The sequence below is a fragment of the Gopherus flavomarginatus genome, chromosome 12 (assembly GCF_025201925.1).
Source record: "Gopherus flavomarginatus isolate rGopFla2 chromosome 12, rGopFla2.mat.asm, whole genome shotgun sequence".
NCBI classification, from domain to species: Eukaryota; Metazoa; Chordata; order Testudines; family Testudinidae; genus Gopherus; species Gopherus flavomarginatus.
The window spans coordinates 30,345,808-30,362,513 of NC_066628.1; the positions used below are offsets into that span (position 1 = coordinate 30,345,808).

At 47.5% G+C, this 16,706-nt stretch overlaps 1 protein-coding gene across 1 annotated transcript in view; it reads left to right on the top strand.

Annotated features, from left to right (window-relative positions):
- CFAP52 (cilia and flagella associated protein 52) overlaps nt 1-12,676 on the top strand; it is a 30,475-nt gene extending 17,799 nt beyond the window's left edge. Inside the window, exons 7-14 of the mRNA XM_050919331.1 lie at nt 1,839-1,939; nt 3,141-3,311; nt 7,481-7,629; nt 8,298-8,443; nt 9,691-9,842; nt 10,303-10,405; nt 10,701-10,812; nt 11,791-12,676. Coding sequence (XP_050775288.1) covers nt 1,839-1,939; nt 3,141-3,311; nt 7,481-7,629; nt 8,298-8,443; nt 9,691-9,842; nt 10,303-10,405; nt 10,701-10,812; nt 11,791-11,966 — 1,110 coding nt within the window. The 3' untranslated portion in view covers nt 11,967-12,676. The remainder of the gene's footprint in view (nt 1-1,838; nt 1,940-3,140; nt 3,312-7,480; nt 7,630-8,297; nt 8,444-9,690; nt 9,843-10,302; nt 10,406-10,700; nt 10,813-11,790) is intronic.
- The last annotated feature ends 4,030 nt before the right edge of the window (nt 12,677-16,706 follow it).

The window sequence follows — 16,706 nt, forward strand, 5'->3', positions numbered from 1 at the left end:
TTGCCTTCTGGGTTTTGACCTTTGAGAGTTCACATTTTCATGCTTTTTTCCACAACTGTGAATGTCAGAAATGTACAATTTTTTAAAATGAAAGTTGAGGGTCTCACATAATCCCATGACTCTGGGAGCTGGGGCTTTGAGGAAAAACACCAAATATTGTAACTATCAGAAGGGCTGGCAGATGCATGCTCTGTGCTAAGTGATTCAGTGAAACTCTGCAGAGAAATCAGAGGGAGAAGGGAGGTTATTGGCATTTAACTGGTTTCTGTGGTAGGCATCCAGAAACATGGTTGCACAAAACATGGCCACAGTAATACCACTTATAAGAGCTCTGAGTTGAAGTGCTCCTAACTGACACATGCACTACATCCCTGTACGCAACAGTCGGAGACGTGTAAGGAAAAGCAGCGAGTGAGAGGTAAAGAGGACTCTGGGAACTAAACTGAATCCTATAAGTGAGAGAATGCCAGGAATTGTAACAGCTGAAGATACTGCAGTATGGGCACTGTCCTGTTGGAGCTGATGTGCTGGGAGGACACAGTTTGCTTAGCAATAGAATTTAGTTCACAATCCAGATTTTTGACAGCAAGAGAACGACCTCATTTAATAATGAGCCAGATCCTGACATCTTCACTCAGTTTTTTATTCCCTCTTTAGTGAGCTGAAAACTCTCACTAAAGTCGGTGAGGGATTTATTTGTCTGAGGATGGACATCAGGATTTGGACCAGTACTAGTATTTTGCCTCTCTACAGCACCTTATTTCAGAGGATCTTGGAGATCTTTAGATGTTAATAAACTCAGCATCATAGCCCAGGTTACTTGCATTTGACAAGCAGGAAAACTGAGGCACAGAGAGCCGGTCTGCCTTCTCTATGGACATACAGGAAAATCTGTGCCAGAGCTGGATTACGGAACTGATTTCTTGACTCCCAGTCTGGTACTTTGACCAGCAGACAATGCTTCCTTTCTCTGACAGAGCAGTAGGTTCTTCTGTTGTCCTACCCCATGTTAGCAGGTGTTGGACCCATCTATTGAAATGCTGACTGCTTCCAGAGGGCTCTCAGTGATAGGAAGAGCTTGTTAATCCCACCCTCAATATAGGGAGATGGGAGTGGTTCTCTGGGGCAGTGAGAAGTAGGGTATGGGACAGAGAGGGGGTGCAGAAAACCCAAAGCACAGCTTTGGGGGAGAAGTTTAGGCTGAGTTACACTGAGAGTATGTCTGCACTGCAAAGTTGTCAACAAAACTTTTGTCTTTCGTGGGCTTAAAAAAGCCCCCCATGAAAGACAAAAGTTTTGCCAACACAAGTGGCAGTGTGAACGCAGCCTTGTCAGCCGACAAAGCTAATGCTGCTCTCGGGGCTGGAAGTATTTTGTTGGCAAAAGTGCTGACAAAGAGTGTTTACACATGCTGACTTTTAGCGACAGGGCTGTGTTGACACAGCCTTGTTCCTAAAAGCTGCATGGTGTAGACAAGCCAATAAAAGTCACCCATGGAAGGATGCATGTATTCTGTGCTAGAATGGTTATCCATGGATGTGCATGCTCAGTCCTAGTCCCTTTGTATAGGTTTAATGCTGTCATTACTTTCTTGCTCTTCTTTCAAGTTTATACGCTAGCTGTTCATATACCTGTAGCTGATAAACGTTGTCTCCCTTTTCATTTTGGAAGGGCAGCTTTTTAGCAACAGAGCGGAGCAATACTAATAAAGCAGTGCGTGAACAACGTCACCACCACAGGGAGCATGACAAAGACTCTGTCTGAGCTCTTCTGCATGGCAGCACCAGTAAAGAGACTCTGCTTCACTACAATAGTGTGTTAATCCTGTTTTCTCATAGGGAGTCACAGCATTGCTTTTGCTGAAGACAGGAGATTTAGTAGTCAGCACCGGAGGAGGGATTGTAGCTCTCTGTAAAGGATCAAACTACAAACCAATCAAGTGAGTTTGTAGATCAAAGCAGCAGGAGGGTGAGTGGTGTTTCCACAGAGTGGCAACATAACCAGGGCAGTAGTGTTCAGTGACACACACAAACTTCCAGTGCTGATGAGTATTTTTAGTTAATGAATAAGAGAGAAATCTCAATATATCAGTTTTCCAAACACAAGTAGACACTGTCAAAATGGACAGCATTTATCTTGCAGAATGAAATAGTGACAGATTGAAACATGGTGCATGTTTTTATCAATTCATTTACAAAAGTTTGTGCCAATGATTGTTGTTAATTTTAAATGACCACATTTAGTTCTCAAGGCTTGGTGTCAGATCCTGAACTGATCCAAAATTGACATAGCTGCATTAAATCAACAAATTATAGTCGATTTCACCAGCGGGGGGTCTGCACCCTTGAAATCTTTAAAAAAGTGGTTGTAAGCATATATTGGTTACTAGCTATGTAGAGAAGGGTATCAAAACTGTATGCCTGAGTACTTGCAAAGCATTCCAGTGTGCATGGAAAACAGAGCTAGGGGCAGTTTTCCACAAGCAATCTAGGTGTGCACTTTTGATAACATAGTCATATGTGATTTAAACTATTCCCCAAACGTTGAATTCAAAATTGCCTGGAATACGCTTGGGGTTACACTTATTAAGTGCACTTCTAATAAGAAAGTAAACAAAGGCGCGTTTACCCATGACCCCTTGTCTAACAGAGTGTGTGTGTATATGCGTTTTCTCAATCCCTGCCAGATTTGGGATTGTCTACGTGTGGTAGCTATGGTGAAATAAACTAGTAGGTGAATGTAAACTGGCATAGGTATTCTGCACTAACTCCCCATGTGGATGCTTTATTCTGCCCTGAGTGCTTTTGTGTGCGTTAGCTTAATCCACTTCCAAAGTGTATGTTAAGTGTAGAATAAGGTGGTCCACACAGACAGCTAATGCAGAATATTCTGCCATAGCTATTACAGTTATTTCCCCATGTAGACAATCCCTAAGACACCAAGGATCGCGTGAAGTGCAAACAAACATGGCATGTTAAACTTGACAATGTTTCTGTCTCTTGATATCATGACCTAATGTGGCACACGGGTGGGAGGAAGATAAAGCAGCAGAGGCCAAACGAAAAACAAGGGTGGGGAGGAGAGAGAGGGAAGAAAAATCCAGGTCCACATCAGTGCACATTTCTGCTTTGTCTTAACAGGAAAATTCAAGTCCAGGGTGGCGTCACTTCCCTCACCCTCAGAGGTCAAGGTCACCAGTTCTTTGTAGGAACAGAAGAGTCTCAGATTTATCGCCTTAACTACAATGATTTTAAAGAGGAGCTCATTGCCACCTGTCATAACGAAGCCATCCATGACATCATTTTTCCATCGTTAGTATGACTGGACAGGAGCATTTTTATTCTTGAAAAAGATGGGGTGGGGGAGCAAGCTGTAGATTTGACAAAGATATCTGTACAGCACCTTCTATGCAGAAGGTTTCCAAAGTCACGCTGATTTACATATAAGAATCCCTTCCTCCACCACTGAAATGCAGCCCCATCTAGTGTGGTAGTCAGCAGCAGTTCAGCTTGGGAAAGTGAAAAATAAGTTCTCCAACTGAATCTACATGGAGAATTTTAATTAGGCAGACTATAATTATGCAAATTGGAATTTGTGTAACACTAGTATTAACACTCCTACTCTTGGGAAAAGTGCTATGAAATCCCTGGGCCATTCAGGTCCTGACTAATGTGAAACTTGAAATTTCATGTGCCTTTCAATGTTTCTTTCCATTTACTGAGTTGAATAGGGTCTGTATTTGCAGATATAGCTGCATTCCTGCTCTCTGATCCAGTGCCTAGAACAGGTTTCAGAGGGGTAGCCATGTTAGTCTGTATCAGTAAAAACAACAAGGAGTCCTTAGAGACTAACACATTTATTTGAGCATAAGCTTTCATGGGCTATAACCCACTTTATGCCTAGAACGTCATCTAATATTGACTAGCACTGCTGTCAAAACAGACTTTGGGTGTATCAACATCACTTGTAATTGTGTGTTTAACAATATGGCATGTTAAATTAAATTCAGGACTCCTGATGCATGGTGCTAACTTCACAGATGTGCCTTCTGTTCACATTCATCTCATGAACAGACAGGAAAATTCCTTTTTGCTGTGAATATTAGAATCATGACATTTCATAAAAGTGATAGCTCAGTCACTCACTCTGCAAATGGAGGGTGGCATTTGATCCGGAGGGAGGTTTTGAGTTTTGGCATGCTACTGTTGTGACATGAAGTGCCAAGTCCTATTGAGTTACAGCAAAATGTATAGCGTATAAAACAGAAATGCAAGAGGCCGTCCAACCCCTCACTTTACACCAGTGTACAGACCTGTGCATCCAGGGCCGTCCCTATCCATTTTGGTGCCCTCTGCAGCCCTCTAGGCCTCCGTGTGTGGGGGGGTGTGGGCCTGGCCCCAGGCCTCTGTGGAGGGGGAGGGGCAGGAGCAGGCTTGGGGGACAGGGGGGAATCGCCCCCCAGCACTCACCAGCAGAGTGGGTTGGGGCCGGGTTGCTCCATTTCCTGCCGACCCGGTGATCGCAGGGCGGGCCCGAGCCCGTGTTCATGGGGCGGCAGGAAGAGGAGTGACTCTCCTCTGGCCGCTCCACTCTGCTCCCCTAGCTCCCAGCCTTGGGATTTGGGGGGCAGTGAGGAACTGCCCCCCCAGCACTCACCGGCAGGTGTGGCTGTGAGCCGGGGAGCAGAGCGAGCTGGGACCGGGTCACTCTTACCACCGCCGGTGAGTGCAGGCCCGACCCCTGCTGCAGTCCTCAGGGGAGTGGGGTGGGGCTGTGGCCAGGTCACTCCACTTACCATCCTCAGGGGAAGGGCAGGGCTGGGGTGGAGCAGGAGCGGGAAGAAGTGAGGCTGAGGGCTGGTCCAGACTAGGGGGGGGGGAAATCGATCTTAGATACGCAACTTCAGCTACGTGAATAACGTAGCTGAAGTCGAATATCTAAGATCGGATTACTCACCTGTCCAGATGGCGCGGGATCAATGTTCGCAGCTCTCCGTGTCGATTCCGGAACTCCGTTGGGGTTGATGGAGTTCCGGAATCGATATAAGCACGCTCGGGGATCGATATATCGCGTCTAGATTAGACACGATATATCGATCCCCGAGCAATCGATTTTAACCCGCCGATACGGGGATAGTCTGGACGTACCCTGAGGCAGAGCAGGGATGGGAAGAGGCGGAGGCCATGGGGAAAAGGCGGAGCAGGGGCTGGAGCAACACACAGCTGCGTAGTGCACCAGGAAAAGTGCCCCTTGGTTTTGATGATCTGGATATCCCTCTTTAGCCAAACAAGGGTGACTGCCACCAGCACGGGCCTGAGAACTCTTGTGACTTGCCCTCACTGAGGTGGAGAGCAGTTCCCTTCCCCGCCCCAACAGCATCTATAAACATTAGGATCCAGCAGACTCTCAAATGTAACTTCTCCCTCTTTTGGAATATAATGAGGCTTCTGACTGCTCATCAGATAGAAGGGAAAATATTTCACTTTCCAGATAAATTGAGCAGGTTGTATTCTGTGAAGCTAAAAATGTGAAGGCTCGTGCCTCATTGTGAGATACATTTCAGCAGACTTTTGCAGCCACGTCTAAGGGCTTGTCTACATCAGAAAGTTGCAGCGCTGGTGAGGGAGTTACAGCGCTGCAACTTTGAAGGTGTACACATCTGCAGGGCACCACCAGCGCTGCAACTCCCTGTTTGCAGCGCTGGCCGTACTCCCATTTTGTCTCGGGTGTAGAGGATCCAGCGCTGGTGATCCAGCGCTGGTAATCCAATGTAGACACTTACCAGCGCTTTTCTTGACCTCCGTGGAAGGAGGAAGCCTCTGGTAATCAAGCTGGTCTCCTTTCCCGGTTTGCTCTCTCGTTCCCGGAGCCCAGAGCAAGCAGATCTCCTTCCCTGCGGTTTGCTGGGTGGCTCCGGGAACGAGAGAGCAAACCGCGGCGAAGCGGGTCTCCTTTCCCGGTTTGCTCTCTCGTTCCCAGAGCCCAGAGCAAGCAGGTCTCCTTCCCTGCGGTTTGCTGGGTGGCTCCGGGAACGAGAGAGCAAACCGCGGCGAAGCGGGTCTCCTTTCCCGGTTTGCTCTCTCGTTCCCGGAGCCCAGAGCAAGCAGGTCTCCTTCCCTGCGGTTTGCTGGGTGGCTCCGGGAACGAGAGAGCAAACCGCGGCGAAGCGGGTCTCCTTTCCCGGTTTGCTCTCGCGTTCCCCGAACCCCCCTTGAAGCCGCCCAACAGCGCTGCAGTGTGGCCACATCTAACACCACTTGCAGCGCTGGTTGCTGTAAGTGTGGCCACTCTGCAGCGCTGGCCCTATACAGCTGTACTAATACAGCTGTAACAACCAGCGCTGCAAAACTTTAGATGTAGACATGGCCTGAGTCTCCCAGCAGTGTTCCTGGCCCATTAAGGGGGGTAAGAAATGCATCCTGACAACAAAGAGCCTGTCACTGACACTTGATGCTAGTCCTGGGGAATCAACAAACCTTTCTTTTATCCAGCTCTCTTAATTTGGAAGCACTCATATTCTAAAATTTCTTATAGTATCTATGTAGCCAAACTTATTGTAAAGCTTAAGGTTTCAAATTTACAGACACGTAACCCAGGAAGTGAACCTGTCAGTTCTTGTATCAATATTCTCTGCATGCTGCCTATTGAGGTATACATTTAACACCCTAACTAATGAAACTGTATTGTATGCAAAATGTAGGTTGCTGTTGACAGAGAAATGTAACGTTTTCATTTCCAGACATTTAGTGTTCAAATGCACAATCTAACAGTTGTGTTGCGGTAATACGAGGCAGATCTTCAGCTAGTGTTATTGGTCAAAGCTTCATTGACTTCAGTGACAATTTACATCTGCCAATGGTCCATGTATTTAATTTTCCATTTCCTCTTTGTTTGTTTAGGTTTTTGGGGAGAGAGAAAAAGGAAAACTTCCAGCTGCAGCATTTAAGAGCTGTAAAAGTGTGTTTTATGCAAGCTATGGGTCTAAAATTCGACCATTTTGTAGATACTCAACATACGTAGCTATGACACTACATGATTGTATTGTGCAACGAATACTTAACAAAAAACTATGCCAGTGCAAACTCCACTGTTTTTTCTATTTGTAGGGCTGGCTATGCACAACATCTGAAGTTTCATCCATCTTATTTTTAGTATATGGGGGCCAAAAAAAGTTACATTCTGTTTTAAAGCAAAAAGCCTGAAATACAACTGTGGGGCTTACTTTAAATTTTCCATAAAATCATCTTTGAGGTGAGAGCAGGCTTGGAAAGTTTCACCCCAAAAGGTTAAATTGTCAGAAAGTTAAGAGTAAAAAATGAAAATGGTCCTTCCACTTTAACTATGGTGTCCCCTACTGGGAAGGCTACGGTTGAACATTAGTAATGTCAAATAGCGAAGCAATGGAGGGGGAGTTGAGATTTAATGAGGAAACTGTTCCGCAACACTGGCCTTCAGTAGCCTGCTTCTCTGCCTTCCCCAGGGGAACCTCTGATTTGTTTGCCACCTGCTCCAAGAATGACATCAGAGTTTGGCACACCCCAGAAAACAAGGAGCTCTTACGAATCACAATCCCCAATATGACCTGCCATGCTATAGACTTCATGAGGGACGGAAAGAGTATTATTTCAGGTAATGATTGGCAAGCTCTGTGTTTAGATTCAGCCTCAAATTGCTGCCCGCTTTTAAAGAAGTAGTCTCTAAAAGAATGGGGGAGGACCAAAACCTGGAATTGTTTCAGCTAATTACAGTGACCAAAAGGTTTCTGTTTATGGTCAGCCCGGTAAACCCTGCTCCACAGTTGCCAATCCCCAGGCACCACGGAAATGGTGTGTGAGGAGGGCAGGATTTGGGGGGCATACATAGAAGGTGTAAACGCTGGCACATTATGGCGTCCAGGTTCATGTTCCCGTCACCCTGTCATGGGTTGGGGCTGAGGTAGGGCAGGGATGTTGTGAATCTTTACATATATCCCCTAGCCATTGCCTTCTGCTGCATGGTAGCAGTGGAGCTACAGCAGTCCCCCTATTGAGAGTGCCCATGCTCACCTCCATCATCACCGAAACATTCTTCCCTAAAGGGAGTGAAATCTTCCCCTGCTGGCTGGGACTATGGCTCTGTGTTCATAGACTCGGCATAGACTCATAGACATGCTGATAGCTAATAGGGACATCAGTGTGAAGGAGCTTTTATTGTTTTTTTTTTCTTTTTTAAAGGGGAGATCAGGGAGGGGCATAGGGAGGAGAATAATAATATAAAGGAAGTGACCTTCTGGGTGATCTGTTTCCATATTGCATCAGCTTGGAATGATGGGAAAATCCGTGCCTTCACACCAGAGACTGGCCGACTCATGTATGTGATTGACCATGCCCATAGCATGGGCGTGACAGCCATCGCTGCAACAAGTGATTGTAAAAGGATCATCAGTGGAGGAGGTGAAGGGCAGGTAATATGTCCTAAAATCTCTCAGGGCTGACTTGTGCTGTTGCCATTCTAACTTGTAACCACCTAGGCTGAACCTGAGCATCATCTTTGCTTGGCTCACTTAAGCACAAAACTCAGTTCCAAAATATTAGTGTCTGCTGGAAATAAAACTTCCCACTTGCTCATAGTGTGACCTGGAGCCGTACCCTCTGATTACTCCTGGCATGCCGGCCGTAGCAAATCCGTCCAATGCTGAACATGCCTCTTCATCCCATTTGTCAGTCTGTCTGTCACCTATATTTGGTTCATCTGCACCAGTCATTGTTTGCAAGCCTGTCTTGAATACAGATTTTCCTTCTAACCCAGCTTTGCTTGTCCCAGTCCTCATCTGCTTAACATGTTCAGATTGACCTGCGCAGTGCAGGTTGGTTTCATCCTCCTTTTCTTTCTCCCAACTCCAAAGCCCAGGGCAAAAAGTCCCGTTTATGTGACTCCTCAAGCTGTAGGTAACATTCTACATTCCTGGGACTCTTATTGGATGCATTGTTTTTGTAGCCATGTTGATCCCAGGATATTAGGGAAACAAGGTTGGGGAGGTAGTATCTTGGGACTCTTACTGCCTGTCTAAGTTGCAGAGTCAAACAGGTGAGGTCGCTGTGTTTCGTGGTAGAAGAACAGTTCTCCCATTGAAATGCAGTCGAAAGAATAGGTATAGTCTGACTTGTAATAGAAGAGATTATTTCTAGTGGTATGTTTTCACAATAGGAATATTGCCTGGTGTTCTGAAAGCAGCGGAAGTCAAGGTTATAATTATAATCTATTATTAGCTCTGCAACCTAGGCTGGCAACAAGAGTGACCAAAGCTGTGTTAGAAGGAAAATCTGTACTCAAGATAGGATCTGATCCTGCATCCTTTTATCTGTACATTTTTCATCTCTGTTGTGGCTCCATGAGTGGTGAACTTGACTTTAAATCTACATTTTAATTCTATTAATGCCAAATCCTTGTGAAAATGAAGTAGACCAGAGTTTAGCCATAGACCTCAATGGGAGCAGGATTTGGTCCTTAATTCAGAGATCTGTATTTCTGCCCTCACTCATCCCCAGAGAAATGGAAGCAGTGTAAGAAATGCAGCATCTCACTCAGCAACATGTTCTGGAGATGCCATTAAATGCTGCAGGAGAAACCCTGAGCTCAGGAATCCCTTTTGGTTCCACTTTAGCTCAGTAAGGAGCATGCATTACAAAGGTGTTTGTGGCTGGTTTGCAGGTGAGGGTGTGGGAAATTGGTCAGAACACTCGCAAATTGGAGGAAGTTCTGAAGGAGCACATATCCGCTGTGTCTTGCATCAAGATTAAGAAGAACAACCGGGAGTGTGTCACAGCCAGCATCGATGGAACGTGCATCATCTGGGATATTGTGTAAGGAGATCATTCCTCCTCGGCAATACAGCGCTTTTCAGCTATGCCATGACTCTGACCTTGCCAGTTTTGGGGCATGGGGTGTGCTTGTAAAGCTCTTGGCAGAGCCACCCCACACACAGGATGCCCTGGGCAGCCAAGGTTCCCCTGAGCATGGTGTCCAGAAATGAAAGATTTTGCTACTATGATGCCAGTCCCTGTTTTATAAGGCCTTTTGTGAGGCAGCCAAGGAGACGCAGCTTGGGAGAACATACAGCATGGATAGCCTGTGGGAGGGTGTCCCCTGATCAAATGAGTTCCACATTATCTGTACCTCATGAAACCCTATCCGCAGACCAGTATGTGATGGAGTGTTACCTGGGAGAGATGCCTCACACCTGCAGTAGGTAAAGCTGTCTTAGGAAGAGAGAGATGAGTTTTGATAAACGCTGACTCAGGCTGCTTTGGGGTTATTTTTCAGACGTTTTATGAGGAATCAGATGATCCTGGCCAACACCTTGTTCCAGTGTGTGTGTTACCATCCAGAGGAGTACCAGATTATCACCAGTGGAACAGACAGAAAGGTAAGCACAACTTCAGGAAGCCAGCTTGAAGTAGCTCAGAACCTTAAGGGGCAGGACAGCAAGTCTTGTCACTGTCAGGGATTTCTGCTTCCAATCCAGTCATGCCAGGCCCTTATCAAGCCCATGTGGGCTTTCCCATGATAGAAAGGCGATAGTTATATGGGAGAGAATTGGGCACTTCAGTAATTTATGATTTAGGTTCATCACTGTCCAGGTTAACGCTATCTCCAGAAGCAATGGAAATCTTCACACCAGTGCTGTACAAGTGATCTCTCATTTCTGATCTTGTTTCTAGATTGGATACTGGGAAGTATTTGATGGTTCTGCGATCAGAAATTTGGAAGGCTCCCTGACTGGCTCCATCAATGGGATGGATATTACATCAGACGGGACTTACTTTGTTACAGGCAAGTAGGATCAGAGGCGGGGAGAACAATATAAAAGAACTCCCAGGGAAGCAGAGGAAAAGTCAGCACCAGGAGAGGCAAAAAAATAATGCAAAGGACCTCAGAGGGTTAGGAAAGTGGGCAAGAAAGAACATAATGAGATCCTGCAAATATGTCAAGAGGAAAAGAAAAGGAATCACTGAAGGGAAATACTATGGGCTTGATCCTGCAACATGCTGAGCACCTTCAGCTCCCACTGAAATCATTCAGAGATGAGAGCGCTCAGCACTTCCCAGGATCAGGTCCTTAAAAACTAATATGCGTGGAGAAAGTATGGAGTTATTTTCAGCCGTGGTGAAACACCATTGAATTCAGTGGAGCTGCACTAGGGATGAGTTTGATCCTTGGTCTTTCATGGCTTGTGGGAGCATCCATTCTCCAGAATCCAGGAAATCTCTCTGGTAATGTGGGAGTCCCTCTGGAGGGTTAAAAGTGGAGGGTGACCCAGGCTTTTTCTACAGCTGCCTGAATTAAGCACTGGTGTATTCATCCCTAGCCATTCTCACACATCCTCTGGGCCTGACACTGGAGTGGCATGTGGGAGCCATGTGATTGGACAGGCATATGGTGAAAGTTGCAGTTTATGTACTGGGACCAGCTCCCTTAAGTTAACCTGTTAAATCAGCATTGAGAGGAAATTCTCACTAAAGATTTGTAGTTTTGCTGGGTGGCTGTCTCTCTGAATATAGCTTATCAGGTTCAGTCAGTGGAGGAGCCCATGCCAAGCACTGTGCTGATCCCAGACACATTGAGTCACTGGTTCTAGTGGGGAAAAAAGTCCTTTGCAACCACAATGCGCAGGACCTTGTATCGCACCCTTTTCCCATCCCAAAGCCAGGACATTCCTCTGCCTTTTCACCATGAACAAAAAGCGAGTGGCTCTTTCAGAAGCCCCTGGGACTCCGTGTAACCATCTGTCCTCCCTTGTGTCCCACACAGGCGGTGATGATCACCTGGTGAAGGTATGGGACTATAACGAGGGTGAGGTGACTCACGTCGGCATGGGTCACAGTGGCAGCATCACCCGACTCAGGATCTGTCCTGGGAACAAATACATTGTGAGCGTGAGCGCGGATGGTGCTATCCTGCGATGGAAATACCCACACTCCTCCTGATACCTGGCACAGAAGCTGCGAGGCCATATGCCAGTTCTGAAAGCTTTTGATCTTACAGTTGACACCGCTTAAAAAGATGCAAACATTCCTACTAATAGAGGAGACGTTTTCATATTAGCTAGTATGAAATAACCAGGCCCTTCAGAGATCCTTTCTGGTGTCCGATAAGACTGATGGGCCTGACTTTCACAGGTGCTGAGCACTTGCAGCTCCCACTGACTCCACTAAAGTTGGGGGACTCCTTCCTGCACAAAGTTAGGCCCAGGCAGTTCTATTAGTGCTTGTGTTCTGTTGCTATCTTCTGTCCAAATACCTTTCTACGTCTGTCTGTCTCCTTCACAATGAATCGGTTGTCCTATAAATGCGTTCTTCTGTGTTCATTTTTAATTCCTCTGGTTCTGAATAAGCAAATAGCCTTTTCCGCTTCAACTCTGAAATGTAACTTACAGAGCTCCTCGAGTTAATATTTTAAAGCAAGATTTTCAAAGGTGCATGAGGATTCGGAGTGCCTTATTATTTAAGGACCCAGCTTGACACATCTCAAAGGGGCCTGATTTTCAGATATCTTCTAGAATGGTTGTCACTTGTGCTACTGTTAGATGAGGGGTTTTGGGCAGCATGGGTGTGCGTGCGCATGCCGGGTTTTAAATCTCTAACACAGGCTCCTTTTGTACAGGAACTCACCTGCTTAAATGTCTTCTCTGCTCTTGCTGGAATCTTGTGGGATGTGATTAAGCTGCTGAGTTCTGCCTCTTCTATTTCTGCAGACTCAAGGCTTGATGTTCTGCAGCGATAGCCACACTAGCAGGTTTTACCAGCTGTGCAGCAGTGTTCATCATGGCTCGTAGGACAGGATCAAACCTCTGGAATGTCAAAAGCTGGAAAGGAAGGAATCTAAACGTGTGCTGCCGCAATGCAAATGGAAACAAAACCCAGTGAATATACTGCTGAGTTGGCAGGCCTGGAGCCTGAAGGTCCTGTCCTTCCCTCCAGGGCATTAACAGTGTAAGCAGTAGCAGTGAGGGCTTCCCTGTGCTGCCTTATAATGGGTATCAACTCTGGAGAGGTGATGGCAGTTCAGCCTATGAAATGTTTGGCCTCATCTTGTCATGTAAGGAGAATGCTTAGGGCCATTTGAGGTGAGCATTTTGTCATGTGGACACCTGTCCAATAGGCATTGTGGGGAGACCCATTTGCCTCATTTCACAGAGCCACCCACTATCCATCAGAAGCTCCCAGCCCTCTAATGTTGGGTGGGGTGGAATTCAGCTAGCAAACCAGGAGCAAAAGGCCTGTCTCCCTGTAGCTGTTCCTTTGCCTCGAGTATGGAGCTGGAACATTGCACTCCTACATTACCTCGCACCTCAGGCTCTCAGGGCATATGCACTGCCCAAGCACTAGCTGACTCTCAGCACCCCAGAAGGTAGCCCAATTTACAGAGGCAGGAGACAGAGGTATAGCATGGGGAAGTGATTTGGCTAGGGTCACGTGCTGAGTCAGTGGAGAAGTGCCGATTAGACCCCAAGGAAGTAGGTTTCTGGGTCTAGACATGCTTTAACTGCTAGACTCTGTTTCCTACTCTTTACAGAATGCAAGTAAAGCAAGGCTGCTCAGTGCCAGTCTCTTTAACTAGTGATTGCCTGAACTGAAAGTTGGGAGCGCAGTGCACCGTCTACGCCTAACCTGCACTGTGATGCTGCACCTGTTTAACTAAACCGGTGCAGCAGTGTTTTGTGAGGATACTCTTATATTGGCTTAGCTCGCCCCGTTAAAAAAACGTCTTTAAACCAATGTAGAGGGGCCATACACAAAGCTGCACTGGTTTAAATACCTCGGTGCAACATCACACCTTTGTGACTCTGACTGTAGATGAGCCTTAAGGGTTCTGCCCTCCATGCTGTAGTTCCTAGGTGCTAGCTCCAGTCCAGTTATTTAGACTCTGGTATTGTACCTAGCTAGGTGAACTCTGAGTTTATGGAATAAATGGGGCCCCCATGGGTGAGCTAGGCCTTAGCAGACTCACCTAGTTTTCAAGCTGTGCTCCAGTACAGCTCAGCAGCCCTGCTTCCTCCAGCGCAGCCCTGCTCCTCCCAGCACATCTCATGATGCTCTAAGTGCAGTGTGCCCCCCGCCATCATGTCCAGCTGTCCCAGGAGAGCCACTTGCATTTTACAAATTGATCTGACCTACATGAATAACTCAGAGCAGTCAACATGCAGAGCAAGCCCTTTGCAATTCCTCCACCAGGAGTCAGGTTGTGTTTGGGAAACCTGATCTGCAGTCACAAATCCCTCCATTATGTATTTGCCTGGCAGCAGGCAGATTGTACTTCATGATCTAAATGTATTCATTATGCTATCGTTAGTCATGAGGAACACTGCGGTTAATAATGGAGATCTATAACACTCTTATATAAGCATCCCATTATAATTCAGCCATTATGAATGTGCTGTTACCATAACGTGCTGTGGCATTTCTGTGCCCCTCTACTCACTGAGATAAAGGGAGCTAATGTTTCTCCAGTCACATCAACAGAAGCAAAAAGGTGTCTGTGAACAGAACTGCCGCTGCATGCATATGCCATCCCTCCCTTACAACCACTTCCTATTTGCCAGGTTCACATATGCTTTCTGGTTAGCAAGGTAATTACTTTTGCTATCATCAGCAGGAAACAAGGTTTTGGGTGGTGCAGAAATAGCATGGTGCTGTGAGCCTGATTCTCACACTAAGGCCCCCCTTACGCTGCTCTGGCAGTGTGAAGGGGCCTTACAGTGGGTGTGAGTTTCAGCCCCTTTGCACTGCGTAAAGGGACCTCAGGCCCAAGGTGGCAATTGTGGATTATTTTAATAATAGCTAGAAAAGCCAAGAGTGGCACTCTGACAGTCTGACTCTCTCTGGAGTTAAATAACTGTCCTGGAGGTTATGGTGCTGGCCTAGAAGGCAAGAGACCTGGATTCAGTTCCCAGTGCTGCCAGTGACACACAGTGTGATACTGGGTAAGTCACTGGTTTACTCCAGCTGAACCTGGTCCTGAATCTCTGCCTCTGTTTCCCCATCTGTCAATGAGGATAAATACTCACTTGCAGAGGCATAGGCCTGGGAGAGCATTGAAGGGAAGCTTGTTTTTTAAAGTCTAGTATAGTTCATTCAGGAGCTTGGATCAGAGACGTGCTTTACAGAGAATTCTTAGATTCCAGGGCCAGAAGGAACCACTGTGATCATCTAGTCTGACCTCCTGTGCAACGCAGGCCAGAGACTGGCCCCGAAAAAATTCTTAGAGCAGAGCTTTCAGAAGGCAAGTGATTGTTACTGAATTGTCCTGTCCCTAATGTGAATGCTTCTGAATATGGATTTTTAACGGACTTCCCGGCTGCTGCCTCCTCTCAGTGTATCCTCAGCAACCCGGGGCACCTGTCTGCGCTGAATAACAGCAGCCCCACTGATCCCAAAGGGTTTTTGCAGAATATACACTTCAGCCTCTGTTGCAGTGCAGCCATGCTTGGCCTGGAGGCAAGCAGCTGTGCACAGCAGAGGGAGGAAGGGAGGACCCTAATCTGATGCCTCAGGCCATGATATTCCGAGGCCTGCCCAACAGTCACTGGGGGGCTGGTCTCTGGTGCAGCATCAGTGATTCTTGATAGAAAGGTGGTGACAGGCTTTACTGTCAATTGTTAGAAGATGCAGAGTAAGAGCAAATACACTGGAAGCCCCAGGGTTAAAGGACGGATTCAAGAGCCTGCAATTAATGAAAAGCCTAGGCAATGAGACGCATCTTGCCATGCATGTAACTGGGGCAGGCCCACCTTGCAGGCATTTCCCACAGGAGCAGATTGCAGCGGCAAGAGCCTGCAAATGCAGGTCCGGTTTGTACATTGCTGAATGGGTCCCTGGCCCCTGCATCTAGAATCACCCCTGGAGAAGCTGGATATAACTTAATGTCTCCATAGAGTAGAGAGGACCTAGACTGTTTGCAAGCTTTTTGTTCAAAAGACTCTAGTCAGTACCGAGTTTACAATGGCACCATGGAGCCAGGCCCACACTGGGAAGGGGGCAGGACCCATTACAACCCCAGGCAGTCCAGCACCCAGGCCTTGCTGTGTGAGTGGCTCCCAGCCAGCGGGTCCCGCTCACCTCTAGAGGGCTAACTACCCAGCAGCTGGGCTCCACCATACAGGTTGAACAGGGCTGCTGGCCGTGGGGGTGGGTGGACTCTTGGGGGTCGCATCCCAGGAGTCTGCTCAGCTCCAGCTCCAAGCAGTCTCTGCTGCCTGCCACCTGTGGGTCCCACCTCCCTTCCCAGGGCCAAGCCGCCTGGGCACGGTGCAGAAGCCAGGCAGATCTCAGCCAGTGTGGGGCGAGGATGGCAGCAAAGGGGGCTCAGCTGGGCCCCACCAGGCAAGTGGGTCTTGAGGGAGCTGGGCCCAGGCAGGCCCCACTCCTGCTCTGATCTGGCTGATCTCACTGCTCTCAAGAGGCCAGAGTGATTCACCACCACCACCACCGACGCGGACCGGCACCAGCCATGCTGCCGGCTCAGCCCAGCGGAAACGGTCAGCCCCCAGCGCGGCCGGTGAGTGCAGCTGAGGGACAGGGCGTGGGGAGTGGGTCTCTGGGGGGGCCTCTGAGGGGAGTGCAGAGTAGTGAGAGGGCCGGGGACAATGGGGAGTGAGGAAGGTTTGTGTGTTTTGGGGTGCTGGACATAGAGAGGTATGAGAGGTCTATGTGTTGGGGCACTGAGCA